A 27,285-nucleotide genomic window follows, 5' to 3' on the forward strand; every position below is an offset into this window, starting at 1 on the left:
TGAACTTACACCCCTCCTAGCAACTTTGCTACTCCATCCGGATCGGTTTGTGAGGCTGGCCACCTCTTTGATCATGTAGGACATATGACATCTGGGACGATTGACGACCCATCTTCATCTCAGCCAGGCCCAGTGTTAGGTTCCTATAACCTCTTTGAGTTGTATGAATCAAGATCCTCTCCTATTTCTCCTTTGGTATTCAGGATCCGGATGATTTTGTGTATCTAAACTTCAATAGAGGGGGCTCTTGAAGTCGACATCTCTCATTAAGTATATCTACATCTTCTGTTTCATTTGAGTATGTAAGCCACTCTTCTCAAATCCCTCCCATCCCACCCTCTTCTAGCCCACACATCAATTTTCTCTCTTCTTCATTCCAAAACCTTGGATTACACTCCACATCCGCATCCTCCACACTAGGAGTTGGATCCTCCACACTGGGATTTGGAACCTGTGTTTCTGCTCCTAGCACATTCTCATTCTCAGTTCCATACTTAACACTTTTCTACCACTTCACATCACGATGCATCGATATATAGAATGCCACCCTTTAACACTATACCCTCCACTTATCCTCAAGCCACTTTGCACCATGGGGCTTTATTATAGGGCATGCTACCCTTTAACATAGTTTCTATCCACATTTCGGCAAATGAGTATATCATTTCCCATTGGGATGGTTGTGATGGGCATCCCCCTCACTACCCCCAGTCACACACCTCATTTTTTTTTTCTTCCAAGGAAAATGTGGCTGATTATATTACTCAAAAAAACTGATTACAACGGAGTGCTCATGCTCAACAGACTAGCTGGAGCTGATGAAAATCACAAGTACATCATGTATACAAGCCTCTCAAGGCGGTTTGGGGGGGATGGGGGCAAGAAGCCATGGAGGGGGGGTGTATTGCCATCAAGGGCTGCCTGCCTACATCACGAAAAATAGATATTGGCCACCCTAAGTGCGTAGGAAATGACATCGGAGCTCCTGACGAGCCTTGGACTCGCCCTGCACTTGATCCTATCGGCAGAGGAGGGAGTGGATGATGGAGGTCCAGAGCTTTGCTAAGGTCGCATGTACTGAAAGTCTCTCTCCGCCGAAATCCTCCTGACACCGCGCCTTCCAGATATGCCAACCAGTAAGACTCCCTATGATCTCCCATAACTTAGAGCGGTCTGTTGTGGGCTTCAGTACCTGGCGGATAGGTAGAGCCTCTAAACCAACCACTGTGCACGACCCTGCCTCGATAATGAATATCGTGTCGTGCATCCTGGCCTCATACAGAAGGTGACGGCCCTGGTTGACCGCCTGCCAGCGGCAAGCCCCCCATAAAATACATAAGGCTGGGTGCTATATGGTGAAGGATCTGGCATGCTCCTCTCCACACGAGTTGTGCCGTCTCACATGACCAAAGGCAGTGCTTTGGGGTTTCCAGAGGTTACTGTGTGTAGCGCTTACAATCTCCCTCCTACATCTGGGCAAGCCAGCTTCCCACTGCCAAGCCCCCATGTGCCACCAGCCATAAAAAATACGATACCCTCCTCGGCCTCCAGCTATCCCATAGGTGGCGCCAGAAGGTCCGTTGGAAAGGCTTCGTGATGCTATGCTTCGCCTAGTGCTTGCTACATGATGGCGCCCAATCCATATCCTCTTGCATTAGTACGTGTCTGCCAATCTTGGCGGTGTATTCCAAGAACCTCGGTGGCTTCTTGGCGACTGCAGTGGCCGGCCATAGCCGATCTCCCGGATTCCACTCCAGCTCATCAAGTGGCATGCCCTCCCAGATCGAGAGGTGCCACTCCCTGAGCTCCTGCCAAAAGACAAAAGGGGCTAGTTGCCATGTCTTCCTCTGAAGGCCAATCACTCGGATCCTCTTCTATGAAAGGACAACTATCCCCTCATCCTGCTGCCCTCTGTCAAGAGCCAAATGCGCCCCCCCCCCCCCCCCCCCCCCCCTTCCCCCTTGTACGGTGAAGAAGGTTTCGGGTGGACCGCCGCCCAATCTACTTGCTACTTGTAGGGGGATGCTTGCTGGTAAAACCTAGCGGCCCATACCTCCCCGGGCTCTATTGGCTCTCGTATCGGGGGAGCAAGCTACTCTTGAGGTATTGCTGCGTCTATCTCCCTTCTCCTTAACTCCACTCCTCTTTGGCAGCCTGATCCTTGCTGCAGCACCTCCTCATCCATCATCGTGTATACCTCCCGCCATGTCCTAATGGTATGAGCTGGGCCAGCCTCCCAACCAGCCCATTGGATGTGGGGGGGGACTCGCCAATCTGTGCCCCTTCCCGATCCGTGACATGGGGATTCCAGATCACCGGCTGACGGTCTATCTCCTCCTGGTAGCCTGGGGGGCTCTGGATTAGGGCCTTACGAAGGCCCTGCCATACGCGGAGCAAGCTGCATAGGAAAGGTGATCTTGGGGGGATGATCTGGGCTGACATGAAGATCCATCTCAGGGACGGCCTCCACTCACCGCCAAGCCTCAGTCTACAATCCTTGAGACCCTCCTGCAATAGGACCTTCCAGGTTTGCCCTCTCGGTGTGAGGCCGCGGACAACTAGCTTGCCCAAGAGGGCCATACTCTAATACTCTGGGTTTATGATCCCAAGCCCTCCCTGTGACCAATGCCGCATGATGGTCGCCCACGCCACCTTGGCCTTGGAATCCCTGGAGCCATCTGACCTGGACCAAGGGAAGTTCCACACTAGATAGCGAAGCTGCACTATGCAGGATGAGGAGAAGTACCAACACGAGGCGATGTACAAGGCCGTTGCTAGAAGGACTTGGTTAACCACCAAGGCTCTGCCGGCTAGTGAGGGGTGAACTGTGCTCCAGTAGGTTAGCTTCCTCGAAATAGAATCAAGGACTGGAAGAACTGCTGGGCGAGTGATGTCGAGTCCCACTTGGAACCCTAGGTATCGAACGATCTGCCCTCTGCTCACCCATCTAAATCCCAGGTGGACATCCCACTCCATGCTAGAGTCTGGGTCTGTGAGGAAACCAACTGACTTTTGCCAGTTGATTTTCGCTCCCGCTGCAGAACAAAATACCTCAAGAGCTAGCCTTACTCTCTCCAGCATCAACTCATCGTCCTCTATGTAGAGTGCCGTATCATTTGTATACTCTAAGTCTAACAACTCAGTCTCCTCTCTCACTGGAAGTCGGAGTCCGCGTAATCCGCTCACACGTGACATGAGGAAGTGAGGCATTGCCTCTGCAAAGAGTAGGAACATGTACAGGGCCAGGGCGCAACCCTGCCGGACCAATCTCTCCAACCGAAATTTCTTCCCTCGCCTACCACCTATGAGAATCTTGCTGGTGGCCGATCTATGAAGTGTGAAGACCTCGCGAATCCAAGCCTCGAGGAAACCCAACCTCACCATGGTGCCCTCTAGGAAATCCCAGTCCACCCTGTCATAAGCTTTCTCGAAATCCAAGTGTAGTACGGCCAGTTTTTGCCCACTGTGCTGAGCCCACTCTGTCGCGTCAAAGAAGGTGAATACATTGTCGAGGATGCTTCTATCCTTGACAAAGCCTGTCTGTGTGTCATGGATGATATTTGGAAGCACGGGGCGTAGTCGCTGACCAATCATCTTTGCCAGTGCCTTATAGGCCACTGACAATAAGGTGATCGGTCTCCACTGGGAAAGCTCCAACCGATCTTCCCCTTTGAGGAGAAGACTGATAAGAGCTGCCGAAAGGCTCCCTGGCATTTGTCGTGAAGTGAAAATCTCCTGGAAGGACATCAGCAGGGGTTTCTTCAGACTTCACCACTTCCCAATAGGTAGTGAAGATGGCTTTAGAGAGGCCATCCTCTCTCGGGCATTTCTGCCCGTCTTGAAGTTAAAAAGCCTCCTCTAGTTCCTTCTCTGTGAAGGGGGCTAGGAGGGAGCGTCCCATCTCCTCTGTGACGAGGGATAGGATGTGACCCTAGACTTGTTGCCTACATCGCTGCCCTCTAGTTGAGGCTGTCTCATGCTGGAAAGGGCGTCTATAGTAGGCGGTGGCAATCTCCATCACCTCGTTTGGGCTAGAACGAGTCCTTCCATACTGATCTTGAAGGCTATGTATTTGCTCTTCCAAGGTGCGAGGTTGGTGCACCTGGAAAAACTCCCTGCACATCGTGTCCCCCTTCCGTGCCCAGAAAGTTGCTGAGGTGTGGAAAGAGAAGTTTGAGCTCTTGTTTTCTAGACCAGCAATGGCTGCTCGCATGCGCACCTCCTATGCATGGAGGGTGGGATCGCCTAGTGCCTCCTGCAATAATCTCTGCGTGGCTGCAATGTCCCGCCGGAGTGCTCTCTCCTCCTCCCAACTGTGTTGCTATGCGTGTATGGCTGCCTCTTGGCAGATTTTGCTCGATTCGGCTAGGACCTTAGCAACCTCCTCTGTGATCTGGTCCCTACTGCCCCTCTCCCTGGTCCAAATCTGCTCTATTTGTCTCGTCACCTCCTTCCTCCTATAGATCGAGTCAGGGATCCGGCAGGATCGTGTGTCTAGGGCAGATGTTGGGCGATCTAGTGTCGGGAGAACTGAGCAATCATCGGACAACGTGGTGCCCGCCAAACGCCCAATCTGGCCTCCAGGAGAGCCTCCCCACTCTCCCACATAAAACCTATCCAACCACTCCAGCAGGACTTCACCTAGCTGCTTGTATCCCCAAGAGAAATCCAACGACCTCTCCCTCCTATGGAAGGAAAGGTCTCTCCAGGCATCGTGTGCTCCTACTGCCAGTAGAAAGACCTCCCATGCCCCCTTCTCCTCCCTGGCCATGCCCTGGTAGTTTCTGCCTCTGCCCTGCTGTTCCTCCAAAGCCTCCATGTTGTTGAAGTCTCCTCCAACGATCCAGGAGTCCACCTCTGAGAGTCCGTCTGCGATCTCCACCCAGACCTGTTACGTGCCCTAACCTCCGTAGGGGCATAGACATTGAGGACTCCAAGGCATGAGTCCCCAATATCCAATTTGATCCATAGAACCCTCCTTGCAACTATTGTCCCATGGTCTCGTACGCAGGCGGTGAGACTCGAACCAATAGAGGTGGATACGCCTCTAGTCCTGCCGCCGTAGGCACCTATGGCGTGCTCCCAGTAAGTGTGCAAGCTGCTTGGGAGTACCTTTCCTACCCGTTGGGCTTGGGTGGGGGTGAGCTTGTGCTCCTGTAGAAGTAAGATGTCGATCCGTCCAGCAAGGGAAGGCTGCAGCTCCTGCCGAACAATCAACTTCTTGGAACCACATGCCCCACTGTATTGGAGACTATTCACATTCCAGGATGCAAGGTGTAAGCTCAGGGGGAAACCTGGGATAATTGACCGAACATGCATCTGTTCGGTGTGGAGGGTGTTGATGAGGAGGAGAAACTATGAGGCATGCAAGTACGCTTTGCTGCCGGTTTGAACGGCGAACTCCAATCCCCTATGGTGGCCCTCGGTTGGACCATAGGGGTGATAGATGCTCCAAGTGGTACTATCAATGCATCTATCAGCCATGTTGAGAATTGTGACTCTGTACACTAGTAGAAATGGGCCCCTTGTGCCAGGGGCCACTCGATCACATCCCTCGGAGCACTCCACTGTGGAGGGGCTCGAAAGATAGTGTTTAAGTGTGGGACCTTGGCACCGGCCCACTAGTTGATGTCCATCATGCAACCTGGCTAGTGCTGTGCAAACAGTGCTAGTCCTTCTCCCATCCACTGGGAGATGTGATCCGCCACCTGACTCTTCAACTCCTCTATCTGTGCCGCCGTCCAATCCCCTGATTGAGAGGATTGAAAGAAAAAAGCGTAGTTTGGTCCATCCAGTGGTGCTAGTAGATGGACCTTGCCTCTCCTTGACTTACGAACCACGAAGATCCCCACCTCTAGAGGTAGGGGGGACTCTTTGCGCTTCGCAACTCTCAGGTAGGACCATGGGCCACTGCGGAAGAACTCCTGTGGCAACAATTGTGCCTATCTCTCGGGAAGGTGTGTTGGGCGGCAGGGACAGATGAGTTGGTGGCTGTGTGGGAGGGGGAAAAGTGCTGGTGCGAGGAGGATGTAGGCGTGTGTGGCTCATCACCTCTTGTGGGAGGAGGGGGGTGGGTTTGGGGGGGATCACCTGAACCGGGTGCGGATCAGGGGGGGTTCTCGGTAGGGGAGGTGGTGGGGGAGAAGAGGATCGAGGGATGGTGGGGTGGTTGGAGGTACGTGGCGGGTGTGGGGGGGGGGGGAATGTGGGCCAAGGTTAGTGGGGGGAGTGGGTCTGGGGGCTGTGGGATCTCAGGTGAGGTAGTCTGTGGCGTGAGTGGTGGCTGTGGGGGATTGCAGTCTTGCTGGGTGGGTTGGGCTGCAGAGTGCTTTGTCGAGGGGGTGTTGCTCGCCCTCCTGCTCCCTATTGTCGAGGCTGCATCTGAGGAGTTGGCTACGGCCCCCCCTGCCGTCTCCATCTCTGTCGTCTCTGGACCCGTGTGAAGCCGTCAGCGTCCACCTGTGAGCCTATCAGTGGAGTCACCTTGGCTCTGAAACGCGTACACTCTGGTGCCTGATGCCCAAAATTGTGGCAGTGCAGGCACTGCCCTGGTTGCCCAGTCAAAATGACCTACTGCCTAAAGGAGTGACCTCCTGCCTCAATCTCCAGGAACTTTTGTATACTCTTTGTGTCTTCCACGGCCGCTCATGCCTTTGGGACTCCTGCAGCTGTCACTGCATCCGCAAAGGAGGCAGGAAGAACTGTGCCGCCGAAGAGCTCTCCAAAGTCCACTAACTGGTGGTACTCTACCGCCAGTTCGGGGAAAAGTAAGGCTATTGGGTGTTTGAGAAATCTGTTGTGGAGCGCAAATGTCTCCACTGTGAAGCCGCTATACCAGGGAACCATATAGATGACCCCCTTCGTGGAGGCATAGGGCGAGCTCTCCACTAACTCACGAGTTGCATCCGCAGAGGTGAGTTAAGCCATGAAGATCCCTCGGCCCATGAGGATTGCCTCCACGATCTGTGTTGTGCCAGTGCATAGCGTGGAGTGGAGCCTATCCCGTAGCTAGGCCCTCGATCAAAGGTCGTTGTTTCTTTCAACTCCACCTGTGTGGCACGGACGGCTAAGAGCTGTTCCATAGAGAGGATGTTGCGCAAAGTGTTTGACTTGGGGGCACTTGCAGAATGCGCCAGCGTCTGACCAGAGGTTTCCATTGCGTGTCTTTGTTGGGAACCTACCTATCACGTTGCTGTGCTACCGGGGGGGGGGGGGGGGGGTTTGCTGCAGGGGGAGGGAGCAGCTGGAGGTGCGGGGGGGGGGGGGGGGGGCAGGGGAGATTCACTGTTTTCAAAATGGTGGGCCGCAGGCAATGGAGATAGTGCCATAGGTGGGGGGTGGGCCACAGGTGATGGAGATAGTGCCATAGGCGGGGGCGGATGGGCTGTATGCGGGGGCACAGGCAAGCTGTAGGTGGGGCAATAGTGGCAGGCGGGGGGGTGACGGCTATAGGCCCGGGGGGGGGGGGGGGGGGGGGTTTGGCACAGGCACGGGCAGGGGGGGACGACCACAGGCAGGGCCACGGATGGGCCACAGGCGACGGGCGAGGACAAGCGGGGCGGGCATGAGGAGTTAGTCGAGGGCGGGAGAGCAGGCGCGCGTGATGGGCAGGGAGTTTTTTTTCATATCCTTAGTGTCACACACCTCATTTGACACTTGAGATGCAGGGATTTCCATCCTTTGCTTATGGTGCGTCATCACACTTTCCATGGGTCACTCCTACACATGGATCCCCATCCTTTGCTCCATGTGTCCCTATCACTCCACCATGGGCTCCTCATGCGGTTATCATGTTCATGCATAGTCAGCCCATGCCCACCTTTGGATCCACTGTGCACACTTCTTGCATGCATTGTGGGCACTCTAGGACCCCATCCCAAGTATACTCCATTCACCTTGCCTTCCCACCCTATCCATCTTATCTGAGCACTACCACTTTTGTTGCAACGGCCAAGAATACCTTGGATAAGACTCGTTTTAACGGGTTGAATTCACTGGGTCCGCTGACTCCTGCAATGATGCCACACAAATAAATGGTGATTTTGCCACATCATGCTTGCTTGCCAGGGAGTTGGTTGTGCATGCTATCACTGTCAAAGTCAAAGGTGTTGTATCAGTAACTACAAGAAAGATCTAGTGCTAAATCATAGATCCCGCTCTCTACCCGACACAATTCACAAATGATCTAAATCCATCGGCTGAATAGTTAGCTATTGTTTAAGGCCTTGGATTTCAAGTTCCACACCCCCATTGGGACCTTGGGTGTTCCACAGTGATGTGTCCCCTTAGCTAGTTGCACAACATAGCAGTGAGCACTTGAAACTTCAGGCACGTCCATTGAACCATCCCATCTGATAACGAACCAGATGTTGTGCTCAGTGTGGAAAACAATAATGATTTAAATTTTAAACCAAACTAACAGCCATAAAAATAGTGAAAGATGCCATCATCCACAAAGATGTGCACCTGACAGTCCTAAATTTGTCCATGCAGGCTAGCCCCCTCTAACCACATAGCATTGTAATACACTGTAACCTGCCTATTATCTGGATGAGATTCTAATAAAAGTGCAGTTCGCACTGTCTGAACCCAGAAACATTTTGTATGATGATTCGAATATCTACTGTTTGTATCTGTTGACTCTCTTGCCTTTCTAGTGCAGCAAAACAGGTGTTTTGATTTCTTTTATTCTCATGTGTTTAATCTCTCTTTTGTTGGTGTGATGGCAAGTCGGTAATGTTAATCTCATGTTTTGCATATTTCTGGCATATTTCTGATACTTGTTGACACTCTGCATATCACTCGACTTTTTGCTATGTGCAACTTATCTAAAAGAGCAAAACCATCAAACTAATGATGCTAAAATGGTAGGGGAAAGCTGTTCTGTTGTGAAAATGATGGAGGCTACAAATACTAAAAGAGCTGTTTATCAAGACAAAACCAATATACTATTTTCTGTAAGTTTGGGCTATTTGACCATCCTGTTGAGTTTTTCCATTTATCTTTATTTCTAAGCATGTTGTTAGGAACCATGTTACTTACATCTAAATTCTTTTCAGATACTCTTTCTCTTCATTCCCTTCTAGTCAGGGCAATGAGTAGGTTCTGTTTTGCAATTTTGTGTATCATTACAGGCTTTGCAATGGGTAGTGCATCTGTGGTAAATATTACATGGGACATATCAGCAGTGCATGAGAAAGAGGGAATTGTGCAAATCAAGCGAGAAGCTTCAAAAGTTTGATCCCCAATTTGAAACATTGCTTTTGTCATTTGAATCATTACAAGGGGATGCTTGATGCTTTATAGTAGGGAGGGTCTCCAACATGAGAGGGATGTATACATTTAAATAGTTCTCGACTCCAATACAAGGGCATGGTTAATGTTTTAATGAATGAGACGGTCTACAACATGAGAGGGGTTTTTTCTTGGGTACTGCCGAGACAAACTACCTGAAATGGCTACACAACTATTCTGCATATATTTCTTTCAAAACACTGACAAGGGTGTGCACATCTGGAAAAACTGGTTTAGAAACACACTTTCAAGTTCTTGGTTTTGTGGCCATGTCATCCACTTAATCACTTTCTCAAATGCTTCAAACACAGCCCCTTTGTACCAGGAGTTAATAGTTGATATATCAAAGGAGTTGCCTTTGATTATACTGGAAGCAAGATAACCCAAGTGTAATGCCTAGGCTTAGGTGTAGTATCATTAGGACAATGCTGACGCTAAGCATGGTTAAGCTAAATAGAAGCTATGCTTATTTGAGTTAAAATCAGGGCTGTACTAGTTCAGAAACCCAAACACAAATTATTTTAGGTAGGATCAATTCATACGCTGACCTGGTAGAGAAACTAATCTAGCCCCACTTAAATATTAGACTGCCAATTCCATCAAATTGGATACATGAATCCAAGAGGGCGTCCATAAAATTTAACACGTGAATTATATTATTTGACATGCACATTGCGTGAATCGCTTTCTCTTTTTCTTTTGCTAGACTAGAATTTCTAAAATATGGAGGATAGAGCCTCAATCAGATATGACATTTATAGTTATTGCTTTGAAGGTGTTCCATTGGATTTTCTACGAAAACTAGTTTTTTGGCAATAAATTGCATACATCTCAGCTTTAAGGGCTTGTCTCATAGAGAGGAAGGCCTTTTTCTTCTCCACATCCCCAAAGCGAACAATTAAGATGTTTGACCTAGAGTCCACTTCCCCACCCTCCAAGCACTACCTATAGGTATCTCTGAAGGCCCAATTTTGTTTGCCAAGGTCTTAGTATCCTTACATGGATTGCCATTCTCCTCCCATCCTACTACTCGGACATGTAATGCCCTAGCTCGTCTCGTGGCCTCTTCTTCCAAAAATGGTGTTCATTATCTTTGTTTTGTTCATTGATATTCCCTTGTTTCTGGTTTTCCACCTTAGTCCATGGGATGGCCTCCTCTATCCGCTTTTGTGCTATGTTTGCCACTTTTGCCCACGAGTGGACTTTCCTTTCACATGTTATCGGTGCTTCTTTGTCCTTTTGTAGTCCTTTGTACACATTTACTTCTTTTTTCTTAAATATGTTTAGTTCCTCTCTGAATTCCAAGATTTCAAGTTTGCATACGTCTATGGTTTTCTACATTCAGTTTTCAACTTGTCCATTTTGGGTGACCTTTGTGCTAGCAAGTCATTCTTGATTTTTATCTATATCTATTGTATATGCATATTTTGATCTGCTAATAATTTAACATTGACCTATTCTTGTATCTCTTTCTGATTTGTGTCTCATGATTCATATGTTTGTGCAAATCATGAGATGCACCTCTTTGTATCTGCTTTCATTTATGGTGTGTCAAATCTTGGGGAAATAGTCCAATAATGGATCCTGCAACCATAACTGTTATACCATGTATCCTTAGAAGGGGTGTGGTACACCACTTCCAATGATGACTATGTCAACTCTTGGTTAGATAATAGATTAATTGTGCATACTGTGGGATATTGCTAGGAAGCAACCCAACCAGTTGCACCTCAATTGTACAAGCATGCAGCCTTTTTGATTCTGGCTCAACTGGGGTACTTTTGCTAGCCATTGTTTCTCTTCTGGTCAAACGGGTCATTCATGGGTGAATGTCTAGATTGCAAGACTGCATTAGTGAATCAGCACATGGATAGGGATGAGAATACGTCCCTTCACTTTGCCCAGCAACACAGTTAGCAAGCAGCCCGCTCCTTCTTCAGACTTGGCAACCGAGGGGTGGATGGAAGCCCAATGCAACAAAGGAAAAGCAAAGAAAAGCTTCTGTCCCCACAGTGTCTCTTGATCCTTCTTCTTCGTAGGACACCCTCTGCAATTTAGACAAATCCTTGGATGTGCCTACGGCTCAAGTTCTTACCGTTGCCAAGGACTTGTAGCCCCCCAAAAGAGCACTAGCAACATCAGCAATTGTCTCGATCATTGCCCTGCGCCTGCTGCGAGCCTCTAGCGTAGCTGGCTTTTGCTGGCATTGTGGATATCCAGGTTCTTATTCTCACCTAGCTGATGTGCCTTTCTCCTCTTGGGCTGAACATCACAGACCCAATCCCTTTGTGGTGCTGGGGGACTTCTTTGAAGATGGTGTATTGGAGATATTGGCAGCTAAGGTCCACACGGCTAAATCCTGTCAAAACTCTTTTGTGTCTGTCTAGTCCCAGGGTGCCTTTTGCATTCTCATCTTGTTTTACTTCTTGAATCCGCTGTATTTGGTTTACACATGGTGGCCTAGAGCTAACCTGCTCCTTCTAATCTCAATATATTGCACTTTTTTCGTAATCAATGTAGTTACCCATTATGAAAAGAGAGAGAGAGAGGGATGATGCTGCCTTGCTAGAGGTTCTAAAGATGAGGGTATTGCAGTAGTATGCATTATTTGATCACTTCCCATTGCTCCTTTTGCACAATTTCTGGATAGGCTTCCCTTGCATTTCAATTCCTCCTTTTCGAGTCATGAGATTTTTAGTGGCTACATGGGACAACTTGCTTGACTTTCCATGTGTGGGCAGTGCCTCTTTGAGCGATTGATACAAAATGTGCAGAGGGTTGCTAGACAATATGGGATTCACCATGCTTCTCTTTGTAGGCAGTGTATGCATGCTACAGAGGAATTGTTGGCATTAGTGCTTTCTTTATTGACCGAGTCTCCAGATGATGATTTCTTGGCTCTCTTATCTATGTGGTTGGCTGTGCTGAGCGTTCTCAGCTGCATTCTTATCAGCGAGTAGAGCTGAAAGTCTTGATTGGGGATGTGCAGGATAACTCCTATCAGTGCCATAAATTTTTCTGTGGTTTATATGCATCCTCTACTTGGGAAAACATTGTGAGATTGCAGACTGCTGATGGTCAGATCGTCACAGACCCTGACTCTATCGTTGGTATGTGCAAAGAATACTTCGGGATCTCCTTGATTCAAGATAGGCTCATTCGGATCAGATGGTCCATGTGCGTTCAATATTTTTTGCTTCGACCAAGGATCAAGTCACCCCAGATATTCATGCTGTTTGAGAGGAGGATATTTGTTAGGATGAGGTTGTGGATGTCTTGTTAAACCTACCCAAGGATAAAAGTTTTGGTTGGGATGGCCTCATGAATGATTTTTTTGAGACTTATGCTGCTCCTTTAGCAAAGTTCTTTGCTATGTGTTAGGAGGTTTGGGCTACTAGACTAAGGCCTATATCTTGGAAAGAAGGGGTTATCAAGTCGATCCCCAAATCCCCTTTAATACTAAAACATTGGCGATCGATTTCCTCGATGGGTTCTATGTCCAAGATATTCTCAAAGGCCTTAGCTAATCGTCTTCATGAGCACCTTCCTTCCATTCAATATAGGTTCATTAAGGATGGGAATATTTTGCACATTATACTAAATGTGCAGATGGGCAGTGATTATACACAGCACTCCAACCAAAAGGTTGTTCTTGTCTAGTTAGATGTGGAGAAGGCCCTTGATTACTTGGAATGGTCGTTCTTGGCAGAGCTAATGTAAACCATGGGTTTTGGGCTACATATGTCTCAGCTGATATACACTATTAGCAGCATTGCCTCTTTGTGTGCCACGTTGAACGGTGGCACTACTCAGCTCTTGGGGATAAGGATGCAACTGTCATAAACTTTATGGTTGTTGCAGGAAAAGCTAAACTGCTATTTCTGAGATGGAGTAAGTGTACTTGCCTTGGCGAGGTTGGTCTGACAAGGCTGCTCTCTTGGCCCTTGGTTTTTTGCCCTTGCTATCTATTGTCAATGTCTCCAAAGGACCGGGTTTTTTTCTCAGATCCTGTGCATCCAGATATGAAAGTTCTTTTCCATTTCTTGTGCTCGTGGGGCTGTTGGCTCATATGCACTATGTGTAATGCATTCAGTTTTGATTCTGCTTGTGGAGTGCCGAGCTCTCTTGCCCATTTGAGGGGCCTTCATCATTGATGCATATAGGCTGTTTGTACTTGTAGTCATGTTGCACGCCTGAATATTGTGTTTTGGTGTTTTGGTAACTAATAGAATTACCTTCACGAAAAAAAAGAAAAAGAGAGAGAAGGCCTGATGTAAATATTCTCATTTAATTTAAGCTTCTTCACTGGAAAAAAAAAGAGATCTCACTTTGGCTGTGTTATTGCAGGGCACTGTAGTAACTGTTGGGCATGCAAGGGCAGTTGTTGTTGGCATTGGTTCTAGGACTGCGATGGGGAAGATTCGGGATGCCATTTCTGAAACAGAAAATGTGAGAATACAGGACTATTTTTTTAAACACAAGTTTTGTTTTTGCTTTTCTGCAATTTTAGAAGTGCAAAGTGATGGTTATGTTTACTATGGTGCATTCATTCAATGGGGATAATTCCGTCTGTTTGGACTACAGTGTCATTCGTCTCAGTATCTGCCCTTGGTAATGTGGTCCTTTTGAAGTGGACCTAGGATATTTTCCCAAACTCTGATTGTAAAAAAACCCAGATGTTCTGTGGAGAGTGTGGCTCTAAAGAATCTGTGAATCGATAAGCCGAGGTAACATACCATAGTTAAGTATTCCGAGGTACCATACCATAGTTAAGTATACCCAATCAAGGACAGATGTTTCACAAGGTTTTAATGGCTCTTGCATTAAAGAACCTTTGGCTTCATACTTCTGCTGACTTTCTTGTTGCATTATGGGGATGATATTTGAAGATGAACCTTTCATTTCATGCTTCTGCTAACATTGGAGCAGTAATACATTTGCACAGTAATGCATATGGGGATGAGATTTGAGCAGTACTGAATGTGCACCATTCTCGCTGCTCATTGCTACCATAGTGGGTTACACGTTTGGATTTTACCCTTCCCATGTCATGTCTTTATATGACAGACTTTGGGAGTTGGGCACTTATACGTAGATTGGCATTGTGAGGAGGGTGTAGCAGGAATTTAAGGAAGTGTCAGTGCTGTTTTACCCTAGTGTGTTGATTGTAAAACATACATTTGGACAGCAGGCTACTTTAGCATGCCATGATTGCAGGAACACACTCTGTCGTTTTAACTTTTCAAAGGTTTGGAGAGTTTCAAAAATTACAAATTTGTTGCCTGTGTTTCAATCCAATAATCATGCAGAATAATTTTGATGCATTTTGAAAATCTGAGAACCTTCAAATCTGGATGCCAATCTCATCTCATATTAGTGACTTAGAGAAGGCTTAATGATTTTGCCTTTACCATTATTCTGGAGAGAGTCCATACAGAGAGTCGATTCTTGATGTTACTTTCCTTGAACTGGAGCAATTTGCTATCTTAACACGTACTTTGGTTGCATGCTAACTGCCTCTATCAATATGTTTACTCCAGGAGACGAGTCCACTTAAAAAGAAGCTGGATGAGTTTGGGGCATTCTTATCCAAGGTTAGATAACACTTTTATACACTGAAGGTTCCTAGATGCCATGCATGATTGCTTATCCCTCTTTATGCATGGAACAAAGTAGTACATACAAGTAATTTGCTTTTTGAAATTGTGTGCTCATGCAAACAAGGTTTAAGTTTTACTTCATGTGTGCAATTATGACGTGCCATTTTTATTTGATTCTTGTAAGCTGGTGCCATACTGTCATGTGCTCATATTAGCTGGTTGGAGTTCCAAGAATACTATTTTTCTGCTGATAATTCTGTTTGTAAGTACATGACTGTGCAGTTATAAATTCTGGTTACCTCATGGGTCTCTGAAGCATGTTGAATATGTTGTCCTCAACAAGGTGGTGAGCCAAGTGTCTTCTGAAACTTGTAATGATGGCCTGGACAGATTGATGGTGGCAGCCTTTGTCTCACCTCCTTACACACACACACACACACACACACGCACACACGCACGCACGCACGCACGCACGCACGCGCACACGCACACGCACACGCACCCACCCACCCACCCACCCTTCCCTCCAACACATGCACACGCACGTGCATACACATGCACACACACGCCCACACACCCACAAAGTACTGTGGGTTATCTAGCTCGGACATTGCTATAGGCTGTGTATATGCAGATGTAGTGCTCCTTGCTCTCCACATCCTCCTGGCATAGTTTACAGATCCGCTCAGCTTTGGGATGTGGGCTGCCCTCCTAGTCTCAATCTCCAGCTGGTGAGAGGATATCGGGAGTTGGCCAATCAATGGCTACTTGCATCTTATGTGGCATGTATACATCTAGGTATCCAGGTCTCATGATGAAACCATCCCTTGTAGTCCTCATAAAGTGATCCCTATAGTGCTACATGTTCAGTGGAAGAGGCTGCTGAGGTGAAATCCATGTGTGCTGTATGTACTGCTAGTGAAGGTCCTATTGCATGACCAAGTTCCTCTCAGTGTGGGAAAGGTGTGTGAAGGGGGAGTTGAGGTCATATTGAAAGGGGGGGAGGTGGCCCATGTCGATCCCATATCTTGTGAGCCATTGCTCAACTTGTGCATACCATGAAGTCTCAAGCCCTGCTTGAGCTAGCTGTCGAGAGGCCTCAAAGGCTCTCGTAGGTAGTCTATTTGGATGCATGTCACTTTGTGTATGAAGTTGATGGTTTGAAAAGGGCATCCATTAACATGGTGGGTTGCAAAAAACTCGGCACTAATGATCTCATGTGGTACTGATGGTTTGCTGCGGATCATTTGTGAGAGTATGATGACCTTTGGTCTCTCAATTTGGGTCCGTAGGTATGTAGCTAGGACCGGGGTCCAAATAGGTGCACCATACATCATGGTTGATGTGACCAATGTGTCAAATAGCCACCTCTGTGTGCTGGGCTCCTGGAAGTGTGGCTGGTGTTATTGTCTCCCCATGGCCAATGCTGTGTGTCCTCTTGTGAGTTGGTCTATGGATGCTTGTGCCATGGTGAATCTCTTGGCTGATGTAGTGAATGTGACCCCTAGGCAGACATACGAGCCCACAACTTCCATCTATCTTGCTCCTAGGGTGAAGATTGATCTCCTCCTCACTAGGGCTGATGTGTGGAAGATTGGAATCTTGCTTTTTCCAAGATTAGTTGTCAATCCATGCTGTGTGCAAAAGTCATGAAGGGCGGCTATAGACCCTTCTATGAGTTATAGACTAGAACAATATCATCAACGTAAAGCATAATAGAGTGTAGGGGAGGGGAGACATCCCTATTTCACTCCAATGGTGCTAGTGACCATGTCTGAAAGTCTTTTGGGCATCTCACTTGGCCAACCACCCTCTTGTGCAGTGCATAGATACCCCAGATCATGTCCAATAGAGCCCTCAATGTTTGTAGCCTTTGTAGTAATCTATCTCGTGGAATTGTATCAAAGGCTATGTGGAAATCCACAAAGTAGCAATGGAGTTTCTTCTTCCTCACTTTTGTGTGCTCAATCATGACCCTCAAGATGAAGATGTGGTCAAGTGTAGAGAATCCACATCGAATCCAGCCTGTCTTGTTGCCTCAATCTCCCTCTCTCTACATATGTGTCAAGCTCCGCCTCCATCATTGATCCATATATCTTAGCCAATGTGTGGCCCACCATGATGATGCTGTAACTACTAGGATCTTAGGAATTTCTAGACTTATGGATAGGGACAATGGTATGTGTGGTCCGCGCATCTGGGAAACCTTTTGCTAGAACCCTCTTCTTGAATATTAAAGCAAGAAGAGGAGCCAAAATGTCCACTGCATAAATGACGTGCTCACCTTGTATACTTGTGTGATCCGTGGATTGTGCATATTGTAGGTGCACTATCGCTCTCCTCACCTTATCATGTGCGAAGAAGGTGGATGTGGTAGTGTGAGGTTTCGATGGGGTGAGAAATCGGTGTTTGGTGTGGTACATCATATAGTTTCTTTGCATAAGAGTGCCATGTCTCTAGGTCATTGATGGGTGTGGCCTGTGGGGGGCGGTGTGGCTCCCGGAGTTTGCACCATGTTGTGGTTACATCTCTACTCATGAATAAATGGTATAGATCCCGATACTGTGCCCACTCAGTGCCTATTACTTATGGCAAGTCAGGGTCCTCATCTGCTTGCAGGCCTCCCTCTTTGTAATAGACCCTAGTCCTCTTTGGGTCTAGAGGTCTTTCTATAGTTTGCTGTACTTGTCATCATACCATTTGTTCTAGGGCACGGTCCTAGGTCTTGTGAGTTTGCTAGTGTGTGTGGAGTGTGGGAAGCTTTGGAGAGCGTTGAGTGTAGGATGGAGGTGAGTGTGCTTAGGTAGGTAGTATGCTTGAATTGTATAAGACCATCATAGACGTGATGGTTGTATATGTAGCTAGCTTGTGCATGAAATAGAAAGTGGTAGGTTCGGTGTGGACAAGAGCTCTCATTTCTGGGCATTGGAAGGCGGATATGGTGAGGGACAAATAGGTATGATTTGCTTTGAAAGGGCAAGGGAGGATGGTGAAGGATCTAATTAGTTCCATCGTTTCAATGGAATCTAGTACATAATCCATGGTGCTAGAGCCAATGGGCTGGAAGCAAGTTAGTGCTTTGGATTTGAGCCACTTTTTCATCCTGTTGTACATAATGAGATGGTGCCGTGACCCTAGCTCTAGGAGGTGCTAGCCATAGTGAGTACTATTTGTCAAGAAACAAGCATGCTTTGATACCATGTCAAGAAATGATTTTTGTGAAAGCAAACCAGAGAGATAGTAGGGTTTGCGAGGAAATACAGTGTGTGTGGCAAACACTAAGAGAGAAGAGAAACTCAGAAAACACACAAGAAGAAGATGATGAAGCACTAAATCATGCTAAGTGAACAAAGTTGATACAATGGAGTGATGTATTTGAGGCAACAAGTGCTTGTTGGAGTTGTCGTCGGTGCGAAGGAAGTGTCCAAGTGCGAAACAAAGTGTGAGATGTTGACACCAAGTGGAGAGCACTTTTGCTAGGTAGAGAGAGGTGATCTAGCAGCAAAAACATAGGTGTCGTTGCTAATGCCAAATGGAGATGATAGTCGCCAGGTGGAGGAAGAGAATTTGCAGCCAAAAATGCACCCTAGAAGGCGTGGAAGATAGGGTGTCTAGTGGAAGGAGTGATGGAGACCACGAACTAGAATATGCTTCGGGTGGGGTGTGAGCAGTAGTGGAGATGAAGAGAGTGACAGAACATCGGAAGGAATGAATGTGGGATGGGTGAATGCATAGCAGCTAAGAAATGCGTTTCTTTGAGTTTGAAACTTACCAAATGTTTCTTAAAGTACGAAACGTTTTTGAGAGTAAAAAACTTGAGTGCTTTTATTTTTTTTAATTTTTTTGGTGAGTTGGAACTCGAAACATGGTTTTTTTGACAACAACTATTGGGCAATGTTACAATGATGATGATGATGCGTAATGACTCGTGAGGGCTCAAGATTTTGGATAAGAGACTGGTTTTTTTGTGATTTTGTTTAGTTATTGGACTTTGTCAATCTAGTATCTATTCTTTTCTTGAGATTTGAATATTATACAACTTTAGCCTCATTTATGAGTTATTTATGATATATTACGATTCATTCTCGATTTTGATATTTTGTTAGTTTGTTTTTGAAATGAGAATCATGATGTTGCAACTTGACTGAGTCCATATTATAGATAGGCTATTTACATGTTAATTTCAATTTTCTTTGTATGATATGTATGAATCATAGTGTTTGAGTTCTAAACCATAGTATAGCTTAGACTAACTTTGACTTAAGTGACAAGTCATCATGGATATGTAACGTATAATTTATTATTCTCAATTGACTCTATTATTAGTCAAGCTCAATTAGCCATTCTTTGTTTAAGAGAGAGTTCTATAGAGGTTTAGAACCTCTTTCCCCAGTCAAAACTATTAAAAATCCCTAAATAAAAAAACCCGCATTTCTAATTTTACCCCCTCTTGAAAGAAACTTATGAAACACGTTTCTGATGTTTCGTTTCTAAACTTTTCTAAAGTTTCTGGCTGCTATGGGTGAATGGGTGGAGTCATTGTTGTATATATAGACATATTCTCTAGACTGTCTAGATTGTCGCTCATTGAAGTCTCTCCCTCTCTCGAAAGGTGTCCGCAAAACCTTTTTTGAGGCTGTAAATGGAAACCAAAATTAGAAATGGAGTGGGAAAATGGTACTAAATGATATGGTTTCTCAACACCATGTCCCCTAGTATCAATTGATACCTTGTCGGTGCTTGTCTTCTTTACATCCATCACCTGCAATGGATTCTCAAATTTATGTGGCATATTGTTCGCTCTGTATCCTGGTGTTAAAGTCTTCTACCAAGAGAATCTCTTGGAGTCCGGAGTATTGTACAATCTCTTCAAGAGGTATGTAAAAGGAAACTCTCCTCCTCCAGCTTCCTCTCTCTTTTGTTTCTGGGGCTTGTTGGTCGCCTATCTTGATCCATGCGGTGGAAAGTAGCAGATGGCAATGTATAGCACGAGGTCATGAGAGATCTCCACTCTAATCCACATGTATTGCATGTTAGGTTCTCGTGTCATGATGGAAACTCTGTCCTGGAGCTCTTGTTTGATCAACACTGCCACTCCTAATCCTTGGGTGGTACCTTGATGTCTCATGCAACTCTTGTTGTGTGTGAACTCCCAAACATATTCGTGTACTCTAAGCAGTCCCCTCTCAAGACTCTGGTGTGTCTTTGTGACTAGAATCAACTCATGGTTCTCCATCAGCTCCTCCATCCTCTATGGGTGTGCCCATAGTGAGCCATCATAGTTCCATATTGTCATCTGTATTTGTGAGGTGTCTATCTCATAGGCCACACGTCCCTATTCAATGGCCTTGCCATCAATGATGACTTGGCCATCCCTATAGACTACCTTCAACTTTGATTATTTTGGGCATACTCACAGGCCTTTGCTCCAGTTGTATCTTGGTAAGGTCATCGTCCAAGTAGATGGGATCCCCTTGGAGTCCACGTAATACGGCCTTTTTCTTCATGAAGGTCATCCTCTCCATCCATCTCGAAACCCGACTATGAGTGTGCACTTTTGTGGTTCCTTCCCAACTCAACAGGCTTTGGTAAAGGGGAGTGCATATTCATCTTTCTGATTTTTAGGACTCTTATCCTTGGCGAGATTGGAGTTTCCCTTGCCTTGATGATTTCATGCAGCTTTCAACAAATGTATTGTACCATAATACGATAGAGGACAAAAGATGTGTTATTGAAAAGTCTAATAAGGTGTGGTCATGTATAGTTGGCCATACAAAATGGCAGGGTGTTATACTTGTCATGTTCCTTTGTTGTTTTGGTGTGAGCATGCCCTTATCCATGATCACTTTTTACCCACTTTGGGTGTGGTGCTATAGTACCTTAGGATTGTACTTTCATTCTATCATTCTCCAATTAGTGGATGTGACCTTCCAACAATCTCTTCCTCTCTCTCCTATTCATTGTTCGCTATGAGAGAGTGTATGTGTGCAGTTGAGCATTGACCCAACAATGTTTTCTTGATGTGAATTTGGTGAAATTGTTGCTCAAAAGCGAAATCCCAATTTTCTGTCAAGAAGTTTTAAATTTTTTTGCACAAAACTGTAAATCCCCAAAGTTTTCGGTGAAATTTAGGGGTTGTGACAAAAAGGCCCAAATTTTTGCAAGAAAATTGGGTGAGATTTGATGTCTGATATGAAACAGCTGAAATGTGTGCTTAGGAGGAGGCTGTGCGTGAACAAGCCCTTGAAGATTAACTCTTGGAGTTGGGTCCAGTGTGTTGTGCTGAGATAGTAGGTTGTGCTTGCAGATGTAGTAGACAGACTGTGACATGCAAGCAGGGAGAAAAGCAAGTGACACATAGGCAGATATTGATGCAGTGCTTGGTAGCCAGGCGACACATTGGAACAGGTGCTGGAAATGTGTGGATGGAGTAGAGAGCCATGTCTATTGCTCCATCTTGATAACCCTGCCAATCTCTAAGCACCTCAAGATTAGAGATGGTGCATCAAGGGAGTACTGAAAGGGGGGTAGGCTGTCAAAGAGAGAGAGAGAGAGAGAGAGAGAGAGAGAGAGAGAGAGAGTTACCTTCCACCATGACTGAGATTCACGCAATCCCCATACAGTAGTAGCTTTAGTAACCAGCCATTGATGATCTTTAATCAGAAGATGATACACTTGGTTAGCTGAGGCCTTTTCCAAATTCAGCCGGCTTGCAAGGTCCCAGTCCTGCCAGGGATGATCCGAAGCAAGGGCAGGAAAGGGTTGTCTGCTCTGGAGCACCATCAAAAGCTGTCCCCATAAATCACGGTATCCACGAGGGATCCTGAAAAGCCTCCTGGCTGTACGAAACGATATCAACACATTCAAACTGGCAAGGGTGGCATCTGCAATTGAAGTCAAGCCCAAACGTGCCATGCGGTTCAATTTTGGTCTGAGCTCATGTTTGCCTTCCCAAGAAAGTAATCGCGAGGCTGCCAACAATTCCAGTTGAAAAGAGTTAGTAGCTGAGCGGTCCTCCGCTGGATGCCACTGAGCCTTCTGGAGAACCAATTTCCAGGAACATACCAAATGAGCAAGCAGGGAGGATGAAGGACTAGAAAACTGAGAGTTTGCATTAAGAACATGCCGCCAGGAGCTCCGAATTTGGGTATTACCATGCACAAGCCCGTGATCCTCAAGAAAATAACGAGCTATAAAGACCCACGGGTGATGATCCAAGCACATGGCACGAAAAAGAGACCAACGGAGTGCCAGTATATGAGTTTCGGCATCCAAAATAGCCCCACCACCCATGCGTTTGGGGGTACATGCATGCGACCAAGAAATCCATGAAATGCCTGCATGCAAGGAGTCCTCCTTCCATAACAAGAAACGAATGTATTGAGTAAGAGCATTCAATGTAGTAGTAGTCCAAGGCAGCAATGGCAAGAAATATGTGAGCATTGGCCATATAATTGTCTGAGCCACTTTGAGGCGAACATGGAAGGGCCAAGCCTGTGACTTCCAATACAGAAACTTAGCTGCCAGTTTCTGTGAAATCCACTCTAGTAGTTGCTTTGGCCGAACATCAACACCCAATGGGTACCCAAGATGGCTGACAATGGAACCACGGGGAACAACCATTCCCTGCCAGCCCAATGACTGCAAATCTGACTCTGTGCAATTGAGAATGGCTGATTTCAAAGCATTGATATGAAGACTAGAAGCATGACCAAAGAGAGTCCAAACATCTAATGCTTTGCGAAGATTATCCTTGTCCGCATGCAAAATCATAAATCTGTCATCAGCCAAGGATTGACTAATGAAGTGCTGTCCAAAAGGAAGAGAGAATCCAGCCAACTGAGTAGAAGCTGCCATATGAGATAACATCGAAAGAATCGGATGAGTCGCAAGGGCAAAAAGAGAGGACTGAACGGGCAACCTTGTCTCTCAGAGCGTGCAAGGACAAATGGCTCATAGTACCAAAGCCCATAGTAGACACAAGTTCTGCAATGAAAGACCAGTCTAAATAATCAAAAGCCTTTTCTAGGTCCAATTGAATCAATACCACCTCCTAATTAGAGTGCCTTGCACAGTCAATAGCCATTTGCACATTTAAGACATTATGCAGAATGTTTCGGCCCTTAATGAAACCATATTGAAGAGGATGCACATTGGCAGGAAGATGCTTATGGAGCCGATTCGCGATCACTTTGGAAAAGATTTTATACATAAAACCCATCAAAGAAATTGGTCGCCAATGTTTCAACATAGACGGTAAAGGAACTTTTGAAAGCAGTTTGATAAGTACTTCTTTCCACGAGGAAGGCATGAACCCCGTTTCCCAAACCTGCTGAAACATAGCCGTCAATGGTTTCACCAGTCGAGTAGCAAAAACCTCAAAGAATTCATTGGTGAGACCATCCCAACCGGGACTTTTATCCTTGGGCAAGTGTAACAAAACATCCATAACCTCCGTCTTACGAATATTTGTTTCCAAAGTAGTTTGCATGTCATATGGAACCTGCTTGTGGACCAAATCATAGAAAACTGAGCGGGTATGAGTAGTTTGGTCAGAAGGTGAAGGAGTAGAAGCAAGAAGGTCTAGAAAATAATTCCTTCACATCTTCACAATAGTTTGAGGATCAATGAGCATTTGACCTTCTGCATCCTAGAGTCTAGTCATATTCTCTCGAGCAGGAGATGCATGGAGAGCTCGAAAGAACTTATGAGTTTGACAAGCACTATCTTGCAAATTCTTTGTCAAATTTTGCAATTTGGCCTGCTGATAAGATTTCAATTGAAACTCTTTAATAAGATCAGCCAAACGTATAGCCAATGGCAGCAGAAATACATCATCTGGAGTCTCCACCAGCAGAGAATGAACCAAAGCCAGTAATTCCTCCGCTGCTTGTCGACGCCGCTGACAAAGAGAGGCATGATGGATACCATACTGCCGAACAACCCGCTGCATATTAGAGAGCAATCGTTCAAAAGAAGCATTGCCCTCAGAGGAGAAGTCCAATAAAAATCTATCAATCAATTGCTGCATATAACCCTGAAAGATTGAATGCTTCAAATAAGATGAGTTGAAACGAAAAGGGAGTCTATCCAGAAATTGCTTAAAAGGTGCAATGGGTTGTAGAAGCATCTCAAGATGTAGAGGAAAATGGTCCGACAAGGCATATTGCTGCAACACTTTCATTTCCAGCATCTCAGGAAGAAAAGCATCATCCTGCACGATGTACATGCGGTCCAACCGCGACCATGTAGTTGTATACTGCGCAGAATGAAAAGTAAACCTTGTAGAAGAAGGGTGTAGCCATGACCAGAGATCTTGCTTAAGTACGGCAAGAGCAAACACATTCCACACACGGCTTTCCGGAGCATCCATCACCGAATGCTCTGATGTGGACTATGAAGGATCAACACACATATTAAAATCCCCCATCGAAAAACCCCGTCTGCCAAGTGACAAGGAGGTCTGTAAAGTATTCCAAAGATCCCGGCGGGATAAAGGGTCATTTGGAGCATAGAGCCCAAGTAACCATAAGATCTCTCCTTCAAATAAAACTTCAATCACCTCAAAACGACCATGTACATCATTTTTAATAAGAAGAGGCTGATATTTCTTATGTAGAATCATAAGCATACTAGAATAATGCATGGCATGTGTCCCTGCATAAAACAAGCGAAACCCATGGCAATCCACAACTTTTCCTACTTCACCGTGACTCTTGTAGTCAACAACACACAAGACATCCCACTGATTCTCATGCAATAAACTCCACATGGCATGTTACTTATTGCGAGAACAAATGCCTTGTACATTCCACGTGGCTATCTTCATGTGTATTCAAAAAAGAAAATTAGGAACGAGGCAAAGCTTTCCTCGATTTAACCTTTTCTGCTAGAATGTCAAGGACTCCCTCATTCAAAAAATCAGCTAACACGGCAAAAGAGTTTTGACGACCAGATTTAGAGGTAGACGGTGTATCCACTGCCTTGGGGATGGAATGGGGATAACGACGATCCCATGGGGAAAATTGGGGCATTTTATGGCCAAATGTCCAGCGAAGCAACCGACTTCGGATGCTGAGCATGTTTTGCCTCCCATGGAAGATGTGGTGCTTGATGCTCCGTCGCAGGATGCGACGCAGCCACCTAAAGTTTTGGATAAAGGCAAACAACGTGTTTCGGGTTTGGATTCCCGTGACAATGGCTGGGTAGATGTACGTGCCAAAAAAGGTAAAAGGTTTGATGTTGGCATGACGGATACTGTGCCTAATGCTTCACAAGATTCCTTACGTACTTATATGCGCAGGAAATACATGTTGTCTTTAGAGCACACTACTCATGCTATGGTTTCTTCTGCTCCTCGCAATCAGCCCACTAGGAAAGTATATATGGATGGTCCAAAGGGCCCACCTGCTAAGTTGGCTTTTGACCAAACGATGGTAGCCCTTGGTCCGGATTCTGAAACAGAGGAACCAAAGAATATGGTTCCTTGCACAGAGGAGATGCCATGCGGTCCTGACTTTCAGCCTGCGGGCAAACGCACCAAGCATACTTTGGAAGATACAATGGATCATCATGAACGTTCTTATGCTCACGTTGCGTCTGATTCTGTGGATTCTCAGGATGTTGACTGGGAGCATTTGTTGGAGTTTGCCAACACTCTGCTTGGTGATTATGTTCAACATAATCATGAAGCGTTTTTTGACTCTAAAACTGAAGATGTTCTGGAAGCCACTTTGGATCCTAAAAATGTTTTGCGCTCATTTGCAGTGTTTTATGAACGTGCTCTTATACTCTTCTTCACTGGTACGATCCCAGTGCTTTCCTATATTCGCCAGTGGCTGCAAAAACTACTAAAAGGGGAGTGTGTTGAAGAGATTTTTGTTGGGCCCCGAGGCTTTTATGAGGTGCTGTTGAAATCCAAGAAGCATCGTGCCGATTTGTTGACTAAACTGCCATTGTTCTTTGATCGCCGTTTGGTCCATGTTGTGCCATGGCGCCCAAATGCAGATTTTCAGCGCATGCTTCAACGCTAATGCCCGGTGTGGGTTGAAGTGGAAAACTGTCCGGCTGTCTATTGGCCACTCTTAAAGGATGCCATGGCCGTTGTGGGCACTGTTTTGGTTCCCCCGAGCCTAAGGGCCACGAATCGTAACCGTTTGTGTATGTTATGGGACACTGCTTGAAAAATACCTGCTTGGTTATGTCTTTATTGCTCTAGCATGTATCCTTTGCACTTTCGTTTGAAATGGGGTAACTTTGCAAGGCATTGTTTTTCGTGTGGAAAATTGGGGCATTTTATTGCTGAATGTCCAGCGAAGCAACCGACTTCAGATGCTGAGCATGTTTTGCCTCCCATGGAAGATGTGGTGCTTGATGCTCCGTCGCAGGATGCGACCCAACCACCTAAAGTTTTGGATAAAGGCAAACAACGTGTTTCGGGTTTGGATTTCCGTGACAATGACTGGGTAGATTTACGTGCCAAAAAAGGTAAAATGTTTGATGCTGGCATGGCGGATACTATGCCTAATGCTTCACAAGATTCCTTACGTACTTATATGCGCATGATATACATGTTGTCTTTAGAGCACACTACTCATGCTATGGTTTCTTCTGCTCCTCGCAATCAGCCCACTAGGAAAGTATATACCGATGGTCCGAAGGGCCCACCTGCTAAGTTGGCTTTTGATGCTAGAGGTAAGGTGATTACCCCATGGGATCGTCGTTATTCCCGTTCCATCCCCAAGACAGTGGATACACCGTCTACCTCTAAATCTGGTTGTCAAAACTCTTTTGCCGTGTTAGCTGATTTTTTGGATGAGGGAGTCCTTGACATTCTAGCAGAAAAGGTTAAATCGAGGCAAGCTTTGCCTCGTTCCTGATTTTCTTTTTTGAATACACATGAAGATAGCCACGTGGAATGTGGGAGGCATTTGTTCTCGCAATAAGTAACATGCCATGTGGAGTTTATTGCATGAGAATCAGTGGGATGTCTTGTGCGCTGTTGAGCACAAGAGTCACGGTGAAGCAGGAAAAGTTGTGGATTGCCATGGGTTTCGCTTGTTTTATGCAGGGACACATGCCATGCATTATTCTGGTGTGCTTATGATTGTACATGAGAAATATCAGCCTGTTCTTATTAAAAATGATGTACATGGTCGTTTTGTGGTGATTGAAGTTTTATTTGAAGGAGAGATCTTATGGTTACTTGGGCTCTATGCTCCAAATGACCCTTTATCCTGCCGGGATCTTTGGAATACTTTACAGACCTCCTTGTCACTTGGCAGACGGGGTTTTTTGATGGGGGATTTTAATGTGTGTGTTGATCCTTCACAGTCCACATCAGAGCATTTGGTGACGGATGCTCCGGAAAGCCGTGCGTGGAATGCGTTTG

At 46.0% G+C, this 27,285-nt stretch overlaps 1 protein-coding gene across 4 annotated transcripts in view; it reads left to right on the top strand.

Moving 5' to 3' along the window:
- The window catches only part of ECA3 (endoplasmic reticulum-type calcium-transporting ATPase 3), a 193,159-nt gene that overhangs the window by 48,651 nt on the left and 117,223 nt on the right, over window positions 1-27,285 (top strand). For all 4 annotated transcript variants that reach the window (XM_087697630.1, XM_087697631.1, XM_087697627.1 and 1 more), the window contains exons 10-12: window positions 8,872-8,957; window positions 13,642-13,743; window positions 14,835-14,888. In XM_087697630.1, the coding sequence (XP_087553756.1) occupies window positions 8,872-8,957; window positions 13,642-13,743; window positions 14,835-14,888 (242 nt within the window). The remainder of the gene's footprint in view (window positions 1-8,871; window positions 8,958-13,641; window positions 13,744-14,834; window positions 14,889-27,285) is intronic.

This window comes from Lygodium microphyllum, chromosome 17, assembly GCF_053477565.2.
Source record: "Lygodium microphyllum isolate KBCC chromosome 17, Lygodium_microphyllum_v1.1.10, whole genome shotgun sequence".
Lineage (NCBI taxonomy): Eukaryota > Viridiplantae > Streptophyta > Polypodiopsida > Schizaeales > Lygodiaceae > Lygodium > Lygodium microphyllum.